Genomic DNA, 18,254 nt, shown 5'->3' on the forward strand with positions numbered 1-18,254 from the left:
TATTGTTAACTAATTCTGAGTTCTTGGCAATAAAGCCATTAACACTTTTGCTGTCCAACATTTCTCATGCACAATGGGTTTAGGGGAAAAGCTGGACATCACTGAAGATGATTCTGATCTATTTCTTTCTGAAGACTGTACAATGGACAGAGTGGTGAAGAAAAAAGAAGGGAAGTAAAATCTTACAAAACCCATGTCAACTTTATCATTTTCACCAGTTAAAAGATCAATCAACTCAAAATATCAAAATATAATATCGTACCATTACCACGAAATTTCAAATAATAAACGATGGGAGTGTCTCAGTGTACAACAAAATATAATTCCTGAGTATCCAAGGACAAGTGCAGTTGCATTCTTTTGATTATTCATAGGGCATGACTGTCAAAACACTTGTACAAAATTGGAATTTCAGTCTAAAATTCTGTGGTGCGCGAGTTTTGCCTCATTCTGTAGGTTATATATTATATGCCTAAACTTTAAATCTATTTTCTTAATTGTTAGGCCAAATTTGATTATTTCCATTGTTATTTTATCATCTTATATTTGTGTTTGTTACAGGCTTCAAATCCATCTGGACTTCAAAGACAGCTTTATGAACTGTCACAGCAATTCCAAGCCGCAATGATTGGGTATGATGAAGGATTACTTAGTGATGACAAAGTTCTTGCGGGGGCTGTATGGAGAAGATTTTTTCAGCGTGATTGTAATGATCCAGAACACATTGAATGTCTTGTTCACTATATTCGCAAGCAGGTACACAAAATTAATTAATAATTTTCATAACATATTTTTATTTTGCTTTCATAGAATATAATGTACTATCAAATTCCTTAACCAGATAAATTCCTTAGAAAGAATCCAGTATAGGGCAGCGAAATTTGTTAAAGGTAAAAGAGAAGATGGAAACGATACGATAAAAGAACTTAAATGGGAAACTTTGGAAAACAGACGTAGGAAAACTAGAATAACATCATTGTATAGAGCACATCTAGGTCAGAAAGCATGGGTAGACATAACGGCTCGGTTAGAAAAGCCAACGTACTATGGTAGGAACGATCATGATTTTAAAATCAAATGTAGGAAACAGAAAACGGATGTAGGTAAATTCTCATTTTTAAATAGAACTATAAATGATTGGAATGACCTACCTGCAGCGGTCTTTGAGGGCTGTCCTTCCTTAAGGAGATTCAAGAATAATTTAAAAAGTTGTATATAAAGTGAAAATTAAAATTAAGGTGACATTCAACATTTAATTTTTTTAAGGTGACATGTATTTATCTAGGCTGACGAGTTTACTTCCTTGGTTTGAATTGTAAATTATTTAAAACTAGCGTGTAAGAGGGCCTTAGACTAGAAATGTTTAGTTTAAATTTAGTTCTGTTTATAAGTATGCATAAGGATGTAATTATTTGACTTATTTGAACTGTTGTATCAGTGAAGCGAGGTGAGTCAGTGAAGTTATGGTTTTACAGTGCAGTGAACAGTTCCGATCAGTGATAATTTATAGCGTCAATGAAATGTGTTCTATAGTGTCAGTGAAATGAGTTACAGAGTGTCAGTGAAATGTGTGCTAAAGTGTCAGTGAAATGCGTCATAGTGCCACTACAGGGAATGTAATGAGAGTAAAGTGAAAGACTATTGAAACTTATGTAGGACCTATAGATAATTATGTAGGTTGTATTGTAAAATTAGGTATTTTATTTTATGTTTTATTATTATTGTGTTAAATTGTATTGTGTATTATTATTGTATTGTGTGTAAAATTGTATATGTGTTGTAAAATTGTATTGTGTATTGTAAATTTTATTGTGTATTGGTTATCATTTTATTGTGTATTGTTAATATTGTATATACCACTGCCACAGGGTGCTTGCCCACTTGCAGTGTAAATAAATACATACATACAAATGGTTTCTCAACAGTTATATAAAATTGTATCTACTTATAATTTGTTCATATCAAGCAATAAAACTAAAGCAATGGCTTTTGAAATAAGCAACCTGTCAGATAAAAAATAATTATAAATAATGAACCAGTGGAATAAGTTTCTCATTTTAATTGTCTTGGCAACCTACATATAGAATGTATTGAGTCAGCTAATTCAGGTTCATGACTTACAATATGTCGACATCTGATCACCTAATTGGAATAATAAGTTATTATTAAAGTAAGACCTAAATAATTACAATTAAATTGTGAAAAGGAGCAGATAAAATAAGGTTTAATGTCTTAATGGTTATCACGATTGGTTTAAACATGCACTAAAACCAGACGTAAGTCAAGTTTGAACCAATAAATTATTGAGATTTGCAATAAAATAATGAGTCTAGGAAATTGTATATTTAGTATGTAGAACTACATTTGTTTATAGATCTTTTGTTATATTATTAAGTTTTGTACTTGTGAACTATATCAATAAATCAATATGTCAATATGTAATTGTCTTGGGTGTGATGTATCATATGACAGGAAGAATGATCTTACAAATAAACTGTATAAATTTCAACATATGTGTGGTACAATACACAGAACTCTAAGAAACAAAACCCGAATTGATACACAGCTCAAGTTTTATAAAGTGATGGCTGTCCCAATACTAATGTATGGTTCAGAGAATTGGGCACTAAATATATCTGACAGACTGAAAATTGAAACAGGTGAAATGAAGTTTTGAAGAAGAGTTGCTGGTCTTACTTTGCTTGATCAAATGAACAATAATTACATTAGAAATAGGCTAAATATATTTAATACGAATATTTATTTTCAGTCAATGACTTTACTATCAATATATGTAAGGTGCTAGTTCTTACATTACATGATTTAATATTGTATGAACGTTTTCGTCGGTTTCATACCAACATCATCAGATACAACATTCTATACAGCAATATCATCACTAACAGATACATACAGTATGTCTCTACAACCAAAATACAATATATATTAATAAGCATACAATATGATAAAAACCAAGATAATTAGGACATAAATGTGTCTTTCTTGTGTGACTACACCCTACTGTCAAATGATTAAAAGCACACGTGTGATTACAATACTTGTACAAATATGTTTGCAGGTCTTTACTGATAAAATAATAAAAAATAAAATGAAATCTGTATACTATATTATGTGAAGAGATGCATTACAGTGCACGTCTTTTCGCCTTCCAAATATATGTACGTCACAATATATAGACTGAGGTTGTGCCTTGAGTCTAATTATTCAAAGTCGTTATGGATATCATTTGTATCCGACGATATATTTCAATATTAGGTTGTCTTATGATGTTGATTTGCGGCAAATACTTGAACATGCATTATGAGCGGTGATGCTCTTCAATATGGTTAATTTACGGACGATATCCAAATACAGTAGTTATTGTGGACTATTATAGTAAGTTGAATGTCAGCATTCAAGTTTAGTTGTATATGAGTGTGTGTATTCGTTGGATGTTGGTTGTATGGAGGCTATGTGAAGACAAGAGAAAACAAGAATACGGGCACAAACAAATCAGTTAACATAGTTCAAACACTGTAATGCATCTCTTCACATAATATAGTATACAGATTTCATTTTATTTTTTATTATTTTATCAGTAAAGACCTGCAAACATATTTGTACAAGTATTGTAATCACACGTTTGCTTTTCAATCATTTGACAGTAGGGTGTAGTCATACAAGAAAGACACATTTATGTCCTAATTATGTTGATTTTTATCATGTTTTTATCATATTGTATGCTTATTAATATATATTGTATTTTGGTTATAGAGACATACTGTATGTACCTGTTAGTGATGATATTGCTATATAGAATGTTGTATCTGATGATGTTGGTATGAAACCGACGAAAACGTTCATACAATATCAAATCATGTAATGTAAGAACTCGCACCTTACATATATTGATAGTAAAGTCATTGACTGAAAATAAATATTCGTATTATATATCATAGACTTTTCTGAAAATTAATCAAAATGAATTGCTAAATATATTTAACCTAAATGAAAACATTATTTTAAATAAAAATAGCTGGTATGATCACACAATGTGAATGGATCATAATAGAACAAGTAAAAAGATTCTACATTATAAACCAGAAGGTGATAGAGATGTTGGTCGATCTAGAACAAGATGGAGAGATTCTCTCTGAGCTGGAACAGGCCTTCAAGCCTACCATGTAGAAGATGTTGAAGATGATGAAAATTTCTGTGCTAGTTGTCTTTATCATTGGGATTAATGAATTATGTCTTTCATTCAATCATTCATCCATTCATTTATTGTTCTGCCCAAGGGCAGGTCTTTCACTACAAACCCAGCTTTCTTCAATCTGTCCTATTTCCTGCCTTTCTCTTTGTCTCCGCATATGATCCGTATATCTTAATGTCTATCATCTGATATCTTCTTCTACCCGAACTCTTAATTATGTCTTAAATAATCAATTTACTATATTATAAACAGTGTAGAAAAATTCGACTCACACTTCCTGAAGTAATAGATAGGATCAGGGCAAGTAAATTTTAACAGTAAACCCATATGTGGAATTATACTCTATATTACTAAAGGGCATCGATGTCCTCAATACAGTGCCCTTTTAAATAGGCAAAACTTTATTAAATTATATCTAGCTACCAAAAAATACAAAATATAATAAAATTAAAACCAATCTAACCTCATAAGAAATTGTTTGAGCAACAGCACATAATTTAATAAAAATATTGGTCTTGTAAACCAAAAATAAGGGTGAAGATAATGTAAGTTTCAGGCAGACCTTATTTGTAATAAATCAGGTGTGAAAGGAAATGAACGTCAGATGCAATTCTTGTAATAACTTTAAATAGCAAAACGAAAACAATTGTTGCATATTAAAAAAAGAAAAACGAACAGCAAGTCTTCCACAAAACATACAAAATTCACAAAAATTGCTGCAACTGGTATTCACCAGCTTAAATGTATGCAATGGATTGACAAACTTGCACAAACTTCTTTGGTATTTGAGTTTTGAAGCAACAACTATCTTTGCAATGATGCAACAAGCTCTTGCCCTGTATCCAACAATACCTTGTACACAACACTGTAGTCCCGTCGCTCTAATTTCCGGCAGCCAATCACGTTGCAGGTCGGCTACATTTAAACGTGTGCGTCTTGTGATTTGCTGATGAAGACGTTATGCATTTCCTAAGACTGGATAAATACTTAATATTATTGCCTGCCATTTTGGCTCTTTCGTTGGCTTTCGCAGAAAGCACACGAGGACGTTATTTGCCGCTCAATTATTTGCTGAATTACAGTGCTTTTGATTTATTATCATAGGAGCTACCTATGACATGATAATGTTTAACAGTGTAGCAAATAGATTCCTCGTCTGGTAGCTCGACAACGAAAGAACAAAAATGGCGAACGATACTATCTTCCTAGACTTTATAGAGCCTTCACTTCCTAAGATGTAAGCAAAGAGGAGGAGTCACACCGGGAATAACAGCGTCACAACTATAGAATACAATGTGTGTTGGATTGCTTACTTGAAGGAATACCTTGTCATCGAATTTGATACGGTCTAGTAATGAAGGGTCACATTTTTGGTCTTGGTCTTATAAATTACTAGACTATCTGTTATCTGATTAAGTTTGTCAATCGAATTTTTCTGCTCTCTCTCTCTCTCTCTCTCTCTGTATATGTGTGTCTGGTGCAGGAGAGGGGATGTGCTCATTGTCATATTTTCTTTTTTTGTCAGCATAAATTTTTATGATCACCTCTATGTGTCTTTAATTTGTATGTTAATAAAAGAAATATATTTGTTGTAGTGAAAAATTCTTTGTTCCGTAAAATTATAAATGTTATTTTATACCTAAATGTTATTACTAGAGCTGGCGGTTTCTGACCCAAAATATTGCATTTAGATTAGATATAGCCAGTATGTTGTTCTGAAAACATGCATAAAGTCGTATTAAATGGTTATAGAAAGAGGTGAGATTTTTATTGGCTCATAATCCACATTTACTATGTATGTATGTATGTATGTATGTATTTATTCATTCACACTGCAAATGGGTATATACCTGGTGGCAGTGGTAACTAATTACACTCAATAATGACAATTAATAATAAACACAACTAATAAAAAACAATAATTAATAATAATGATGATGATGATGATGATGATAACAACAACAACAACAACAAGGAGCAGCCTAAATTAAATGAAGCATGATCACTGAAAATAACATTTAAAGTAAATCTAATTTGTATCTTAACCCTAGGTTCGAACTAAGACCCACGAGTGTGACAGGTTCATACCTGCACAAGTACCTTTCGGCACTACACTTATTTCACTGTCAACTCACTCACTGCACTGATTCTACCTGATTTCACTAACACTTCAAAACCATTTCACTGTTCAAATACTTTGCACAGCCACTTCACTGACACCAACACACTTCACTTACACAATAGACTTCACTGACACTACACACTTCACTGACACAACACACTTCCTCACTGATAGAACACTTCAAATAACAAGATTTCAATTACACCCTTTAAATAGTGTGTATAATATACTACCATCTATTAGTAAAGTCTACAAAGTTGGTCTGTTTCGGCACAGTAACTCTTAAACAGTATTGTTAAGTTCCCTTCCGCTCATTACCAATAGTAAATGTACCAGTCAACTTCTAGGTTCAGAGTCTGAAACCACGAGCCCTAGCTATCACTGATGGAAACTATGCATTTGTTAGTCTCATTTAAATTGGGGATGGGGAAGAATTCCGTACCAATCTGTAAAATTTATTGTAATTAATATATTTGTGTGTGCAGGTGAAACATTTGGATGGACTGGATCGAGAGGACATCTTGATAAGACGCAAAATCACATGGCTCGAGTTACCGCAAAAATTTGATACTTAATAAAGGAAAATGTGCAATAAACTTTGTAGAAATGTTTCAATTGTAAGTACTATTTATTGCAAATATAATTGTTTTATAACAACTTGTCTGTAAAAATTTACAACCTCATATCCCTATCCTTGTTAATGTAATCCAAATTAGCTTCCTAACAAATAAGGTGATGGGATATTGTAAATAATTAATTAATTAATTGATTTAGTAGTTTTATAAGTTGCAGAAGAAGTATTGCTTAGTTTTCATTCTTTTACGAAGAGTAAATATTGATAGTTTTGAATGTACAGAGTGTTTTTCACAAGTTGTGTCACTCTCGACAATCACTGTGCATAGCATCTTTTTCGTTAGTATGGGACTAGACTATTAATTACTTTCATTATAAACACCCATTAAGGGTGTTTGAGAATAAGGTTCTTAGGAAAATATTTGGGGCTGAGAGGGATGAAGTTACAGGAGAATGGAGAAAGTTATACAACGCAGAACTGCATGCATTGTATTCTTCACCTGACATAATTAGGAACATTAAATCCAGATGTTTGAGATGGGCAGGGCATGTAGCACATATGGGCAAATCCAGAAATGCATATAGAGTTTTAGTTGGGAGGCCAGAGGGAAAAAGACCTTTAGGGAGGCCGAGACATAGATGGGAGGATAATATTAAAATGGATTTGAGGAAGGTGGGATATGATGATAGAGACTGGATTAATCTTGCACAGGATAGGGACTGATGACAGGCTTATGTGAGGGTGGCAATGAACCTTCGGGTTTCTTAAAAGCCATTTGTAAGTAAGTAAGTATAAACACCCATCGTAGAATGAACATGAAACGCAATTTTGAAATATAGTTTACCTTCATCACGTGGACTACTCAAAACGTTGTCCATTGGCCTGCAGACATTTCAGGCACCACCTTAAGAAATTGTCATCAACATGTTGAAGTTGTCAAGGAGAAACCAGTGAGTGACATTTCAGTTCTCGCTTTTTAGTTCTCTGAATATGTGTGAGTTGTTTTGGAACACTTTGTTGCAAGTGACCGAATAGATAAAATAAGAAGACTACATTCCAACACTAATACTTAGAGGATTCATATTTGATCGAGGCTTTATTAATTTGTAAACATCACACAACACTAAAAAAATTCAAACTTCGATTATTTTTTAAAATAATCTCCCAGTTTACTGATATACTTCTTGCGAGGAAGAGTTTTTTAATTCCTTTTTGAAATAACATCTTTTGTTAGTTGTACAGCCATTTTTCGCACTTCTCTCATTACCAAGTCATTTGTTATAGTTAATGTTTTACTTCCTAAGTTTTTTCTTCAGCAGTCGAAACAGATGATAGTCATACAGTAATAAATTTGAATCATATTTAGAGTATGTGACGATACTTCCTAGCTAATTTCGTTTAAGGGTATCTTGTGTGATTTTTGTGCAGTAAGGACGGGTGTTGTCATAAATGATGGTGATGCCTTTAGACAATTTTCTTTACATATTTCACGTCTTCTGAACATTATGACTTCTTTTAATTGGCCTATTAAAAGATCACCATTGTTTGTTGATCTAATGGACATAGATCAATTAATATTGTTTCTTCCATGTTTCAAAAACTTGTGGCTATTATCTTGTTGTTGTTCTCTAATGGCCGCAATTTGGGATCATGTAACCCATTTTGCTTCTTGCTTCCCAATAAAGTTGAGAGAAGTTTTTATTTCGTTGTGCTTCCTTATTCAGTGTGGTGCATGTGAACAGGCGTTCTCTTCCCATAGATGGACCTGGTAAATTGCATAAGGGGCATTCTTCAGTATTAAGGATTCCAATTTTGCAGAGATGTGCTGCAAGGCAGTCAAGACCGATGTTTAACCTGAAGGCGGCAACAGCTTCTTTTCTTGGTTTTAAGCTATATGTTTTCCAAAGTTTGTTGATATCTGCCCATTTTTTCCCTTGTGATTGTTGAGCAATTTTATGGAGTATTTCTGCTTCTGATTTGGTTTTAATTTTGATGCCTAATGTGTGCGTACTCAAAACTTTTTGTCTATGCAGTTTTGTGCCCTTTTTTGCTAATTCATCAGCAATTTCATTCCCACTTATGCCAACGTGTGATGGTAGATAGATAGATAGATAGATATTTATTAGCCTTAGGAAATACAATGATTTCATGGCATCGTCAGAGTGAATACATAATAAATATGCGGTTACATACATGATATTCCGACATACAAGATGTCTACAATAATATACAAATAACATACAATCAACACATTCTGTAATGAAGTCAATTCTCCACAGTTTTCTTCAGACCATTATTTGTACAAAGTTCTTGGTTTCCTTATCCTCTTGGGCAGTCTCACCCCAGACATGAATCAAACAGAAAAGAAGATACTAACTACTGTAAGCTAAATTTGGAGTGCTAAACTAAGATACTCATTGACAGTAAAAGGCATGTGGGAAAGTAAAATATGTTTCACTGACTTTTTGAATCTAGCATAATTAAGGGCTTTAGTTTCAACAGGGAGTTTGTTGTAAAGTCTTATCCCTGTATGTGATAAGCTATTGAGACTCTTGGATAACCTATGATGATTAAAATGTAAATTATTGCATGTTCTTGTGCTGTAGTTGTGATAATCAGAGTTTATTTTAAAACTATCATAATTTTGGTGGATGAAACAGACTGTTTCAAGAATGTAAATACAAGGTAGGGGCAAAATATCAAACTCTTTGAATATTTTTTTACTATCAGAGTGAATAGGTACCTTCTTTATAATTTTCAGTATTCTCTTTTGCAGTCTAAACACTTGTGCAAGTTTTGATGACGACCCCCAGATAATTATCCCATATGATAATACAGAGTGAACATAGCCAAAGTAAACCGATCTAAGTATCTGGGAGTTATATTGGTTAGGACACAGAAAGCATAACACAAACGACTTAGTTTATCAGTTAAGAATTGAATATGACTTTCCCACGTGAGGTTGGAATCAATCCATATCCCTAAAAATTTTGTACAATCGACGTCCTTTATTTCAGTATTATTAAGTAGTATTTCAATGGAGCCGTGTAGTTGTATCCATTGGAAATGTACGAGGTCTGTCTAAAAAGTATCCGACCTTTAGCCAGAAAAAATATTTCAAATACCTGACGGGGTTGGGACCCTAATCCCCTTCAAAGTAGGCCCCTTGTGCTTGCACACACTTAGCCCACCGATCCTTCCACTGCCGGAAACACCTCTGGAAGTCTTCTTTTGGAATGGTGTTCAGCTCCGTCGTCACATTCCGCATTATCTCTTCTCTACTCTCAAAATGGGATCCTTTCAGTGGTGTCTTCAATTTTGGAAACAACCAGAAGTCGCAAGGAGCCAGATCTGGAGAGTAGGGAGGTTGGTGAACGGTTGTAATTCCATGTTTGGCCAAGAAAGTGTGTATCAATTGGGATGAATGTGCGGGGGCGTTGTCGTGATGCAAGTGCCAGTTGTTCGCCGTCCACATGTCTGGTCTTTTGCGCCGAACTGCATCACGGAGTCGCCAGAGAACATCGTGATAGTACTCCTTTGTCACCATTTGTCCTTCCGGTGCGTATTTGTGATGCACAATTCCACGGACATCAAAGAAAACAGTCAGCATCACCTTGATTTTGCTTCGCACCTGCCGCGCTTTCTTCGGCCTTGGAGACTCGGGATGCTTCCATTGCGACGACTGTCTTTTTGTTCCTGGATCGTACCCGTACACCCATGACTCATCTCCAGTTATCACGGTGTTCAGAAACCCAGGATCAGTGTTGGCGGTGTCCAGAAGGTCCTGTGCAACGTCACGACGGAGGTCTTTTTGTTCCGGGGACAACAACTTGGGCACGAATTTCGCAGCCACTCGGTTCATGTTCAAATCATCACACAAAATTGCATGTGCAGAATCTTTACTCACTCCAACCTCTTCGGCAATCTCCCGCACGGTCAAACGACGATCTGCCATCACCAAATTTCGCACCCTCTCAACAACAGCTGCACTCCGAGCAGTTTGGGGCCTGCCACAACGCTGCTCATTCTCCGCTGATGTGCGGCCATCTTTGAATCGGTTGAACCACTCCTTAATTTGTGTTACACCCATCGCATCTTCCCCAAACACCTGCTGAATCTTACGAATTGTTTGACTTTGAGAATCACCAAGCTTTTGACAAAATTTGATGCAGTATCTTTGCTCAATTCGTTCAGTTATCTTGCGAGAAAACTAAATCCGACAAACACTTAGAACAGCACCTTACTTGGCGACCACCAGCCAGTGACTGGCACAAGCGAATGCGGTGAAAAAATTCAAGCATGCGCATTACAGTTCCTCCTTTCACCATGCACAGTGGCGCCGCCTTAGAATCACAACTTTACTCGGGAAAAATTAAGGTCGGATACTTTTTAGACAGGCCTCGTATTTTCTTCTCTAAGTTTTCTAGCATTTTTATTAGTTTTCGGATTTCATTAATTTTATATGTAAGAGGCAATTTGTTTGATGCTATAGCTTGTATTGTAGCTTTTGAGTCGACTAGTAAGACAGCATCGTGAAACATTTTCGATCTACATATTAATTGCTCCAGGGCAAAAAGTATTGCTTCAATTTCTGCATCAAAATTTCATTTGTTTTCACCTATAGCTACATAATGCGAAAAAAGAGATGAGTGTACTCCAGCTTCGGCATTTGTTCCTTTATTTATTAATGAGCCATTATCTTTTCTAAGATGATTTCACTTTAACCTTTTTTGGTGGTGACAGATCTGGAAGTTTCCATTCTTTGCCAGCAGTCTTTCTTGGTTTTTTAGATAATGATTTCCTTGACAAACATATTTTTGAAGACGTACTGTCTATCCCATTTCATTAATTAATCACGTCCTGGATAAGAAACGAAATCTTGGAGGGGGGAACTAATAATATTGTTACTGTTATTTTTTTAGTATCGGTAAATCACTTTTATCTTATCCTAGTGACATAGTGTACCGTTCATCAAACTGTTAGCAACTGTCAGAAATAGATCATTACTTCACGTGTGAAATAATGGTATCTTAGTTACCATTATTTTATCCTGTGAAGTAATTTGTTAGAAGCAAACATTGATATTACGTTTTCAACTTTTTTTAACTTAGTAAACTGTTAAGAAAATGCTATTACTTTTTTTCTGCGTCTGCTGTTTTTTTTTTTTTGTAGACAAACCGTGCATTTTTTTTAAAGCGCTTCAGTAAAGCACTTCATACCTTTGCTGCAGCAAAATGAGGGTCGAAAAAAAAGTAAGTAGATCAACTGACTGCAAAATGGTGGACAATTAATATTGGCTTCTATTTCTGCCGTAATAAATTTAACTCTAAAAGAACCAAACATGTTAAATAATTTCGACTTCCATGATAATGACATGGAATTATTATTACTAGACGATTTTGACAATAATAAACGTTGCAAAAGACCAAAACACACATTCCGCCATGATGGATCGTGCAGCAAACTCGTAAAGCGAAGTTTTGATTTGCTGCACGCTCGCTACAGCGCTGCAAATGTAATAAAAGAACGGTCTTGCTGCAGCGCTTTACGTCTTGCTTTAAAAAAAAAAAACGCACGGGAACTGCGGATGAGTGGGGAGGGGGGTGAGAGAGGCAGATTAGAATGGGGTACCATGTTGAGGGGGGGGGGAAAGCATTCTCAGGATTACTGGAACCTTTCTGGTTGTGCGAAGTTGAGAGAAACAACGGGACATGTGCACAGTCCATCCTATGTGGGTGCGGTGAGTGCAACTTTTGCTGAAGTGTTTTAAAATTGCCTCTCCTGCACAATTTGCTTAGTGGCACTTGTCCCATTGTGCGACCACGTGCTTCATCTAATTTGCATTTCGTTATTGATGATGATGATTACTGTATGCAGTGTTAGTTTGTACACTTTAGTACGTCAGAAATTTTGATATATTCCTGGTTTATTAGTAATAGACTAGATTAGAACAGTAGTGTCAAGACTGCCCTCTGTATGCTGTTATGGAGCAGCTTGACGGCCTCACTCGAGAAGAATGAAAGAGGGAGAAAGTGGTACGACCCAAACACAGTGATTTCTCAGCTTAACTGAAATTGACATTTGCCGAGGTTGGTTACAGGACGTGTAAGTCACAGTTTTGATGCTCAGCAGACACTGAAAAAATTCGTGGAGAGGAAAGTGAATCCATAGGTTCGATCCAACAACAGTCAGGAACTGTCCGTAACTATCGTGAGCATGCGCAGTACAGAAAAAACGTTCCAACACAATCCGAACCAGTCCTGAACCGGAAACATGTACTGCAGTCGGGCGTTCCAACAAGCTTTTGACACGGGTTCGGAACGGTCAGAAGTAGTCCGTGGATTGTGGCATGTACGGAAGAGTCTGCGAGACGCACATAAGCTCACCAACGTCTCCTGGATACTGAAGAAAGACATGATCAACTGTTCACATCAATGAGGTTAAGATGAAAAGTGACAGTGCAGACGAATAATAAAACTAGAGATTTAATTTAAATTTTCGCCAAAAAGAAAGAGAATGAAAATTATTTGAGTATTGAAATAATTACAATTTCAACATGCAGCTTTGATTAAAGGTATAATAAATAACGTACATAAATTAATAATTAAAAAAATAACTATTTTTAGATGAGAATTCCCCAGTACACGACAATGAATTATCGGAATTCTTGCCTTCCATATTTTTTGTCATCTTTGTGTAGAAAATGATTGAAATTCTATTTTCTGCAATTAGAATTAGCTGCGAAACGATAATAATTAAGCATCCCGTTCTTAGCAAAGATGATCACAGTTATAGCATCTCTGGATTTAGTACATAACTATCTGTGAAAGCGTTCCAACTACGTCCAGTCCAGTTTCAATCCCATAGCAGATGCTCAACTAGCACATGCGCATAAGATGGTACAGGAACTGTACATGAACTGATCCATGAACTGCTTGTTGGAACGAACCTTATATAAAACATAACTGTAGAGCATCACGTTTCATCACTATGTGAATATAGTGCTGAATGACATCACACGAAGATATAGGAATTACTTACCCTATTTCCTTCTGGTAAATAACAGAAATCAGAGAGTAGGTTGTGTTCAGGTTTAGGTGTTTTGAGACCACTGGAATAGAGCACTAATTGTATTATTAATTCAGAAATTGCTTTATTAACTGAGAAAACATATTATCACCATCATCTGTACTTTTTGGTACAACAGATTGCTGCATTAGTTGATCACATTGAGTATAATCTCCCATCTGAGCCACAGAAATTTCACAGAGCTTGTCTTTGAGACAGTTCATATCACAACCACGTTGAAGTGCTGTGTCAGCATGCTTCACATAGTATCTGAAACATAAAATGAGAAAATCTGTAAATTATAATATAAAGAAGTTACTGATTCTTTTAACATGGTTGGAGACTTCTGTTGTTGATTTTTCTCCTTATCAACATTATACAGTAGAACTTGGTTATAGCGACCCCGTTTTGTGCGACACCTCATCTATAACGTCAAATATTCTGTAGTCCCAACAAATTCCCCATAAGACATATGTTTTCCTACCTTGCTTAATACGACAAACGTATATGCATCTACCTCGCATATAACGTCATTTTCAAACTCAGTTTGGAGTAAGATTTTCTAAGAACCAAAGTATTTTAAGAAATACTTTGTTGAAATCTGACCCTGACAAATTCTTTACAGTCTCCTTCTGTCATAGTCCTCTGGAATGCAGGCTGATTCCCGACCCCAATGTAACTTGCCCGAATTCATGCGGTATTAGATCAGTTTCGACAGGAAGTTTTCACTAAGTGCATGCATTTTAACGCAGTATGGCCACTAAAAGAAGTGAGTGACGCTTTAGAAGTCATTAGAATTATAAACATGTTCTATGAAGCTAGGGAAGGGAGCAGTGAAATTGCAACTGAAATTATGAACATAGAACGTAATTTAGCCCTAGAAAGTGTGTATTGGGCAAGTAGAAGCCAACAGAGTAAAATGACTGATTACTTCACTTCTAAGTAAAGTAGTTTGGTGAGTACTGAACAAACTGTTTTAATACAGAATACTGTATTTATAATTCTAGGCCTACGTGTATTTTATTACGTTCATTGTAGGCTTAAAAGTGAATACATAAATCTAAAATAAGTCTAATTAAATTTGTTATTTTTCATTTACCACCTCACTAGATTGATAATGTGAATCTCAGTTACTACGACACTCGTTTATAACAACATAATGTTTAAGGTCCCTTGGATGTCGTTATAACCAAGTTCTACTGTAGTTAATACTTCCTGACAGTTGATTTAGCTTTTTTCTGCTTAATAAATAATATTTTCGAATTTCAGCCTAGCAGCAGAAATAAAAAAAAAAGCTACTGGTTAGCAGAAATTCTAATAATTTAAAAGTGTGTCGTCGGCCTCGGTAGCGCAGTTGGTATAGCGCTGGTCTTCTGTGCTCGAGGTTGCGGGTCCGATCCCTACCCAGGTCGATGGCATTTAAGTGTGCTTAAATGCGACGGGCTCATGTCAGTAGATTTACTGGCATGTAAAAGAACTCTGCGGGACAAAATTCTGGCACACCAGCAATGCTGATATAACCTCGGCAGTTGCGAGCGCCATTAAATAAACCATAATTTTTTTTTAAAGTGTGTCAAGTTTAGAGTGACCTCCGGTTTTTGGAGGACATGCCCTTCACTTTTGGTCTTGTCCACCTGTCCTCCAGGCATTTAAAAATTTGCTAAAATATCCAGCATTTTAAAACGTATGACTATTAAAAATGGAAGTCTTCATAACTCATTTTATTTATTGCTCTAAACATGGTACCATCTTATTTTATGATGTACAAGTATAAAGTTTTATAGCAGTTGTCTTTGCCAAATAGTTTTTGTTTTGATCTGTTAGAAATATTTTCCATTTTGTACAGCAAATGGACAGTGTTCTTGTCCGTGAAAGTCGGTTAGCAGAGTTGAAAGTGAATGATCAGATAGAAAGTTGTACAAATCTTTCTTTTTCGCGAGGTATTAGCAATATATCAATCACACATGTAACGCTTATAACTAATTTTTACATTGAGCATTGAGATATATGAAGGGGAGAGAATGATATAGTTCAAAGCCACGCATTTTTAGCTTCAGAACGCTAGCCAATTAAAGAAATGATACTTCTGAATAGTTCATTCTCTATTTGTAATATTCTTTTATCCTTAAAATTAAGGAAAAAAGATCTTTTACTAACAACTTCAAATTAGTAAAACTCCGAAAATATTGAGATAGGGCACATGTTTATACAGGGTTGTTTCCGATTTCTGATAACGAATTTGAGTGTCATGTGCGTCATGAATCGCACCGACAGTTGAATTGCAGTGAAAGGCGACAGACCAGTAGTGAGTGATTTCATAATCAGAGTGCACTGTGTATCACAGTAGCAATGCTCAAGAAAATCGAGTCTTTTTGGGAAGGGTACATAACAACCCTTTTCAATGCCAAGTACAGTTACGTGAAAATCATAGGAGCCTGCAAAAAACGTGGTTTCGTTATTTCAAAGAAAGGCATCTTGTGTGTACCTAATAAGACTGGCAAAGCTCGGATGGGATTAATTCCAGAGTGGAAAAAGCAAGCAAATCCACTCCCTGTCACAAGTTGCCGCACCCCACGAGATGATGCAAATTAATTCCATTCGAGCTTTACCAATCTTATCAAGTACACAGAAGATGCCTTTCTTGGAAATAACGAAACCTCATTTATTGCAGGCTTCTTTTATTTTCAGTTATGTAACTGTACTTCGCATCGGAAAGGGTTGTTATGTACCTATCCCAAAAAGGCTCGATTTTCTTGGGAATTTCTGCTGTGAGTCACCGTGCACTCTATGAGATCACTCACTGCTGGTCTGTCACCTCGCACCACAGTTCAGCTGTCGTGTGGCTCTTGACGCACATGATGTCATTCAAATTCGTTATCAGAGATCGGAAACAACCTTGCATTACATGTTTTGCTCAGAATGTCTTTGGAAATAAGCTCCATAAGTGGCGGTAAATCTTCGTGAATCACCCTGTATACTTTCAAAAACAAGTGAAAAGTGGAAATCGACATCCAAGCGAGTTATGAAGTTTTGGAATTAAGGTAACAATAAACATTTTCATATAACAAGTGAGTTATTCATACATTCCTGCAAACATAGTTGTAATTCTTTGTGTTATGCCTGCAGTTATGTCTCACTGAAAGTATCGTTTACATATTGTGCATATGCAAATGGATTCAGATATCTGTACAAATAACCAAGACAACTAGATAGGCTGGCCAGTAAACTGCTAGGGCTGTATTCATAGACATTCTTAGCACGGGCTTCCAGTGGATGATCAGCGAACTAACGTTTTTCGTATTCATAAACCAGTGTTAGCGATATGATATGATATGAATCCTGTACAAGTAACCAGTCGATAGCCGGGGGTAGTTTAGCACGCTCGTAGCGCTGGCTAAGGAAATGTCTATGAATAGCACCCCTAGAGATTGGTTGTAAGATCATCTGGAGATTAATACTTTTGCACAAACAATATATTTTCAGCGGAAGCCTCCACAATGTAGTTAATTTTCGCAGTTTGCATGTGTAAATCAGTTCAGGTTAATTGCGTGTTCAGCAGTACTTTGTGCATGTAGCTGTCATGTGATAGCTGTATGCTACTCGATAGAGAATTTGGTGATTTGCTGAATCTCCACACCTTACATTCATCGCATTTCATAATTATGCAAGTCAACAATAATTAAGCCAAATGCATTTAGCTAGATCAGATTTAATTTGGATAATACAAGTTTGAAAATAAAGCACTTAGAATTAGCGTATTGATTTGAAATGCTATAGGTATGCTTGCTATACACAAAACATTTGAATACATTTTTCACCTGTAATACTGTTCCAGAAGACTGCTGTTTGTAGCCATTTTGTGAATCAGCTTATCCATTTCTGTAGGGGTCAAAGATTCAACTCCATATGCTTCTTTAAATGAATATGATTTGAACCAGTTCGGAGTCATATTACCATTTAAATTGGCTTCTGTAAGGTTGAAGATCCATGTTTCACTGTCTAGAACATCCTGAAAGTAATAAGATTTAATAGAAATTACCATCTTCACATTTGATTGATATTATTCTAATGGAGGGGGAAAGAACTCCTTTTCCTGTCTCTATAATTAACTATGCCCAGTCCTGTTTGAAGTTCACTTTGAAGTGGACGAACTATAGATTGACAAATCGAACTGAAACCCTGACCGAGTTACTACGTGAGCGCTGGCTGTCTTGGGGAGGAGCAAGTGAGAAAGCACGGGGGGGAAGGGAGAGAGCACTATGCACTATGTACTTGCA

At 35.6% G+C, this 18,254-nt stretch overlaps 2 protein-coding genes across 3 annotated transcripts in view; one reads left to right on the forward strand and one right to left on the reverse strand.

Moving 5' to 3' along the window:
* Positions 1-6,992, forward strand: part of Uqcc1 (Ubiquinol-cytochrome c reductase complex assembly factor 1) — a 50,774-nt gene extending 43,782 nt beyond the window's left edge. Inside the window, exons 5-6 of the mRNA XM_069832428.1 lie at positions 562-756; positions 6,821-6,992. Of these exons, the coding sequence (XP_069688529.1) occupies positions 562-756; positions 6,821-6,910 (285 nt within the window). The 3' untranslated portion in view covers positions 6,911-6,992. The remainder of the gene's footprint in view (positions 1-561; positions 757-6,820) is intronic.
* Positions 6,993-14,037: 7,045 nt separating this feature from the next.
* LOC138704499 (sphingomyelin phosphodiesterase-like) overlaps positions 14,038-18,254 on the reverse strand; it is a 101,814-nt gene continuing 97,597 nt past the window's right edge. For both annotated transcript variants that reach the window (XM_069832426.1, XM_069832427.1), the window contains 2 exons: positions 17,796-17,986; positions 14,038-14,247 (listed from right to left, as the gene is read on the reverse strand). In XM_069832426.1, the coding sequence (XP_069688527.1) occupies positions 14,046-14,247; positions 17,796-17,986 (393 nt within the window). In that variant the 3' untranslated portion in view covers positions 14,038-14,045. The remainder of the gene's footprint in view (positions 14,248-17,795; positions 17,987-18,254) is intronic.

The sequence above is a fragment of the Periplaneta americana genome, chromosome 8, assembly GCF_040183065.1.
Source record: "Periplaneta americana isolate PAMFEO1 chromosome 8, P.americana_PAMFEO1_priV1, whole genome shotgun sequence".
Classification (NCBI taxonomy): Eukaryota; Metazoa; Arthropoda; class Insecta; order Blattodea; family Blattidae; genus Periplaneta; species Periplaneta americana.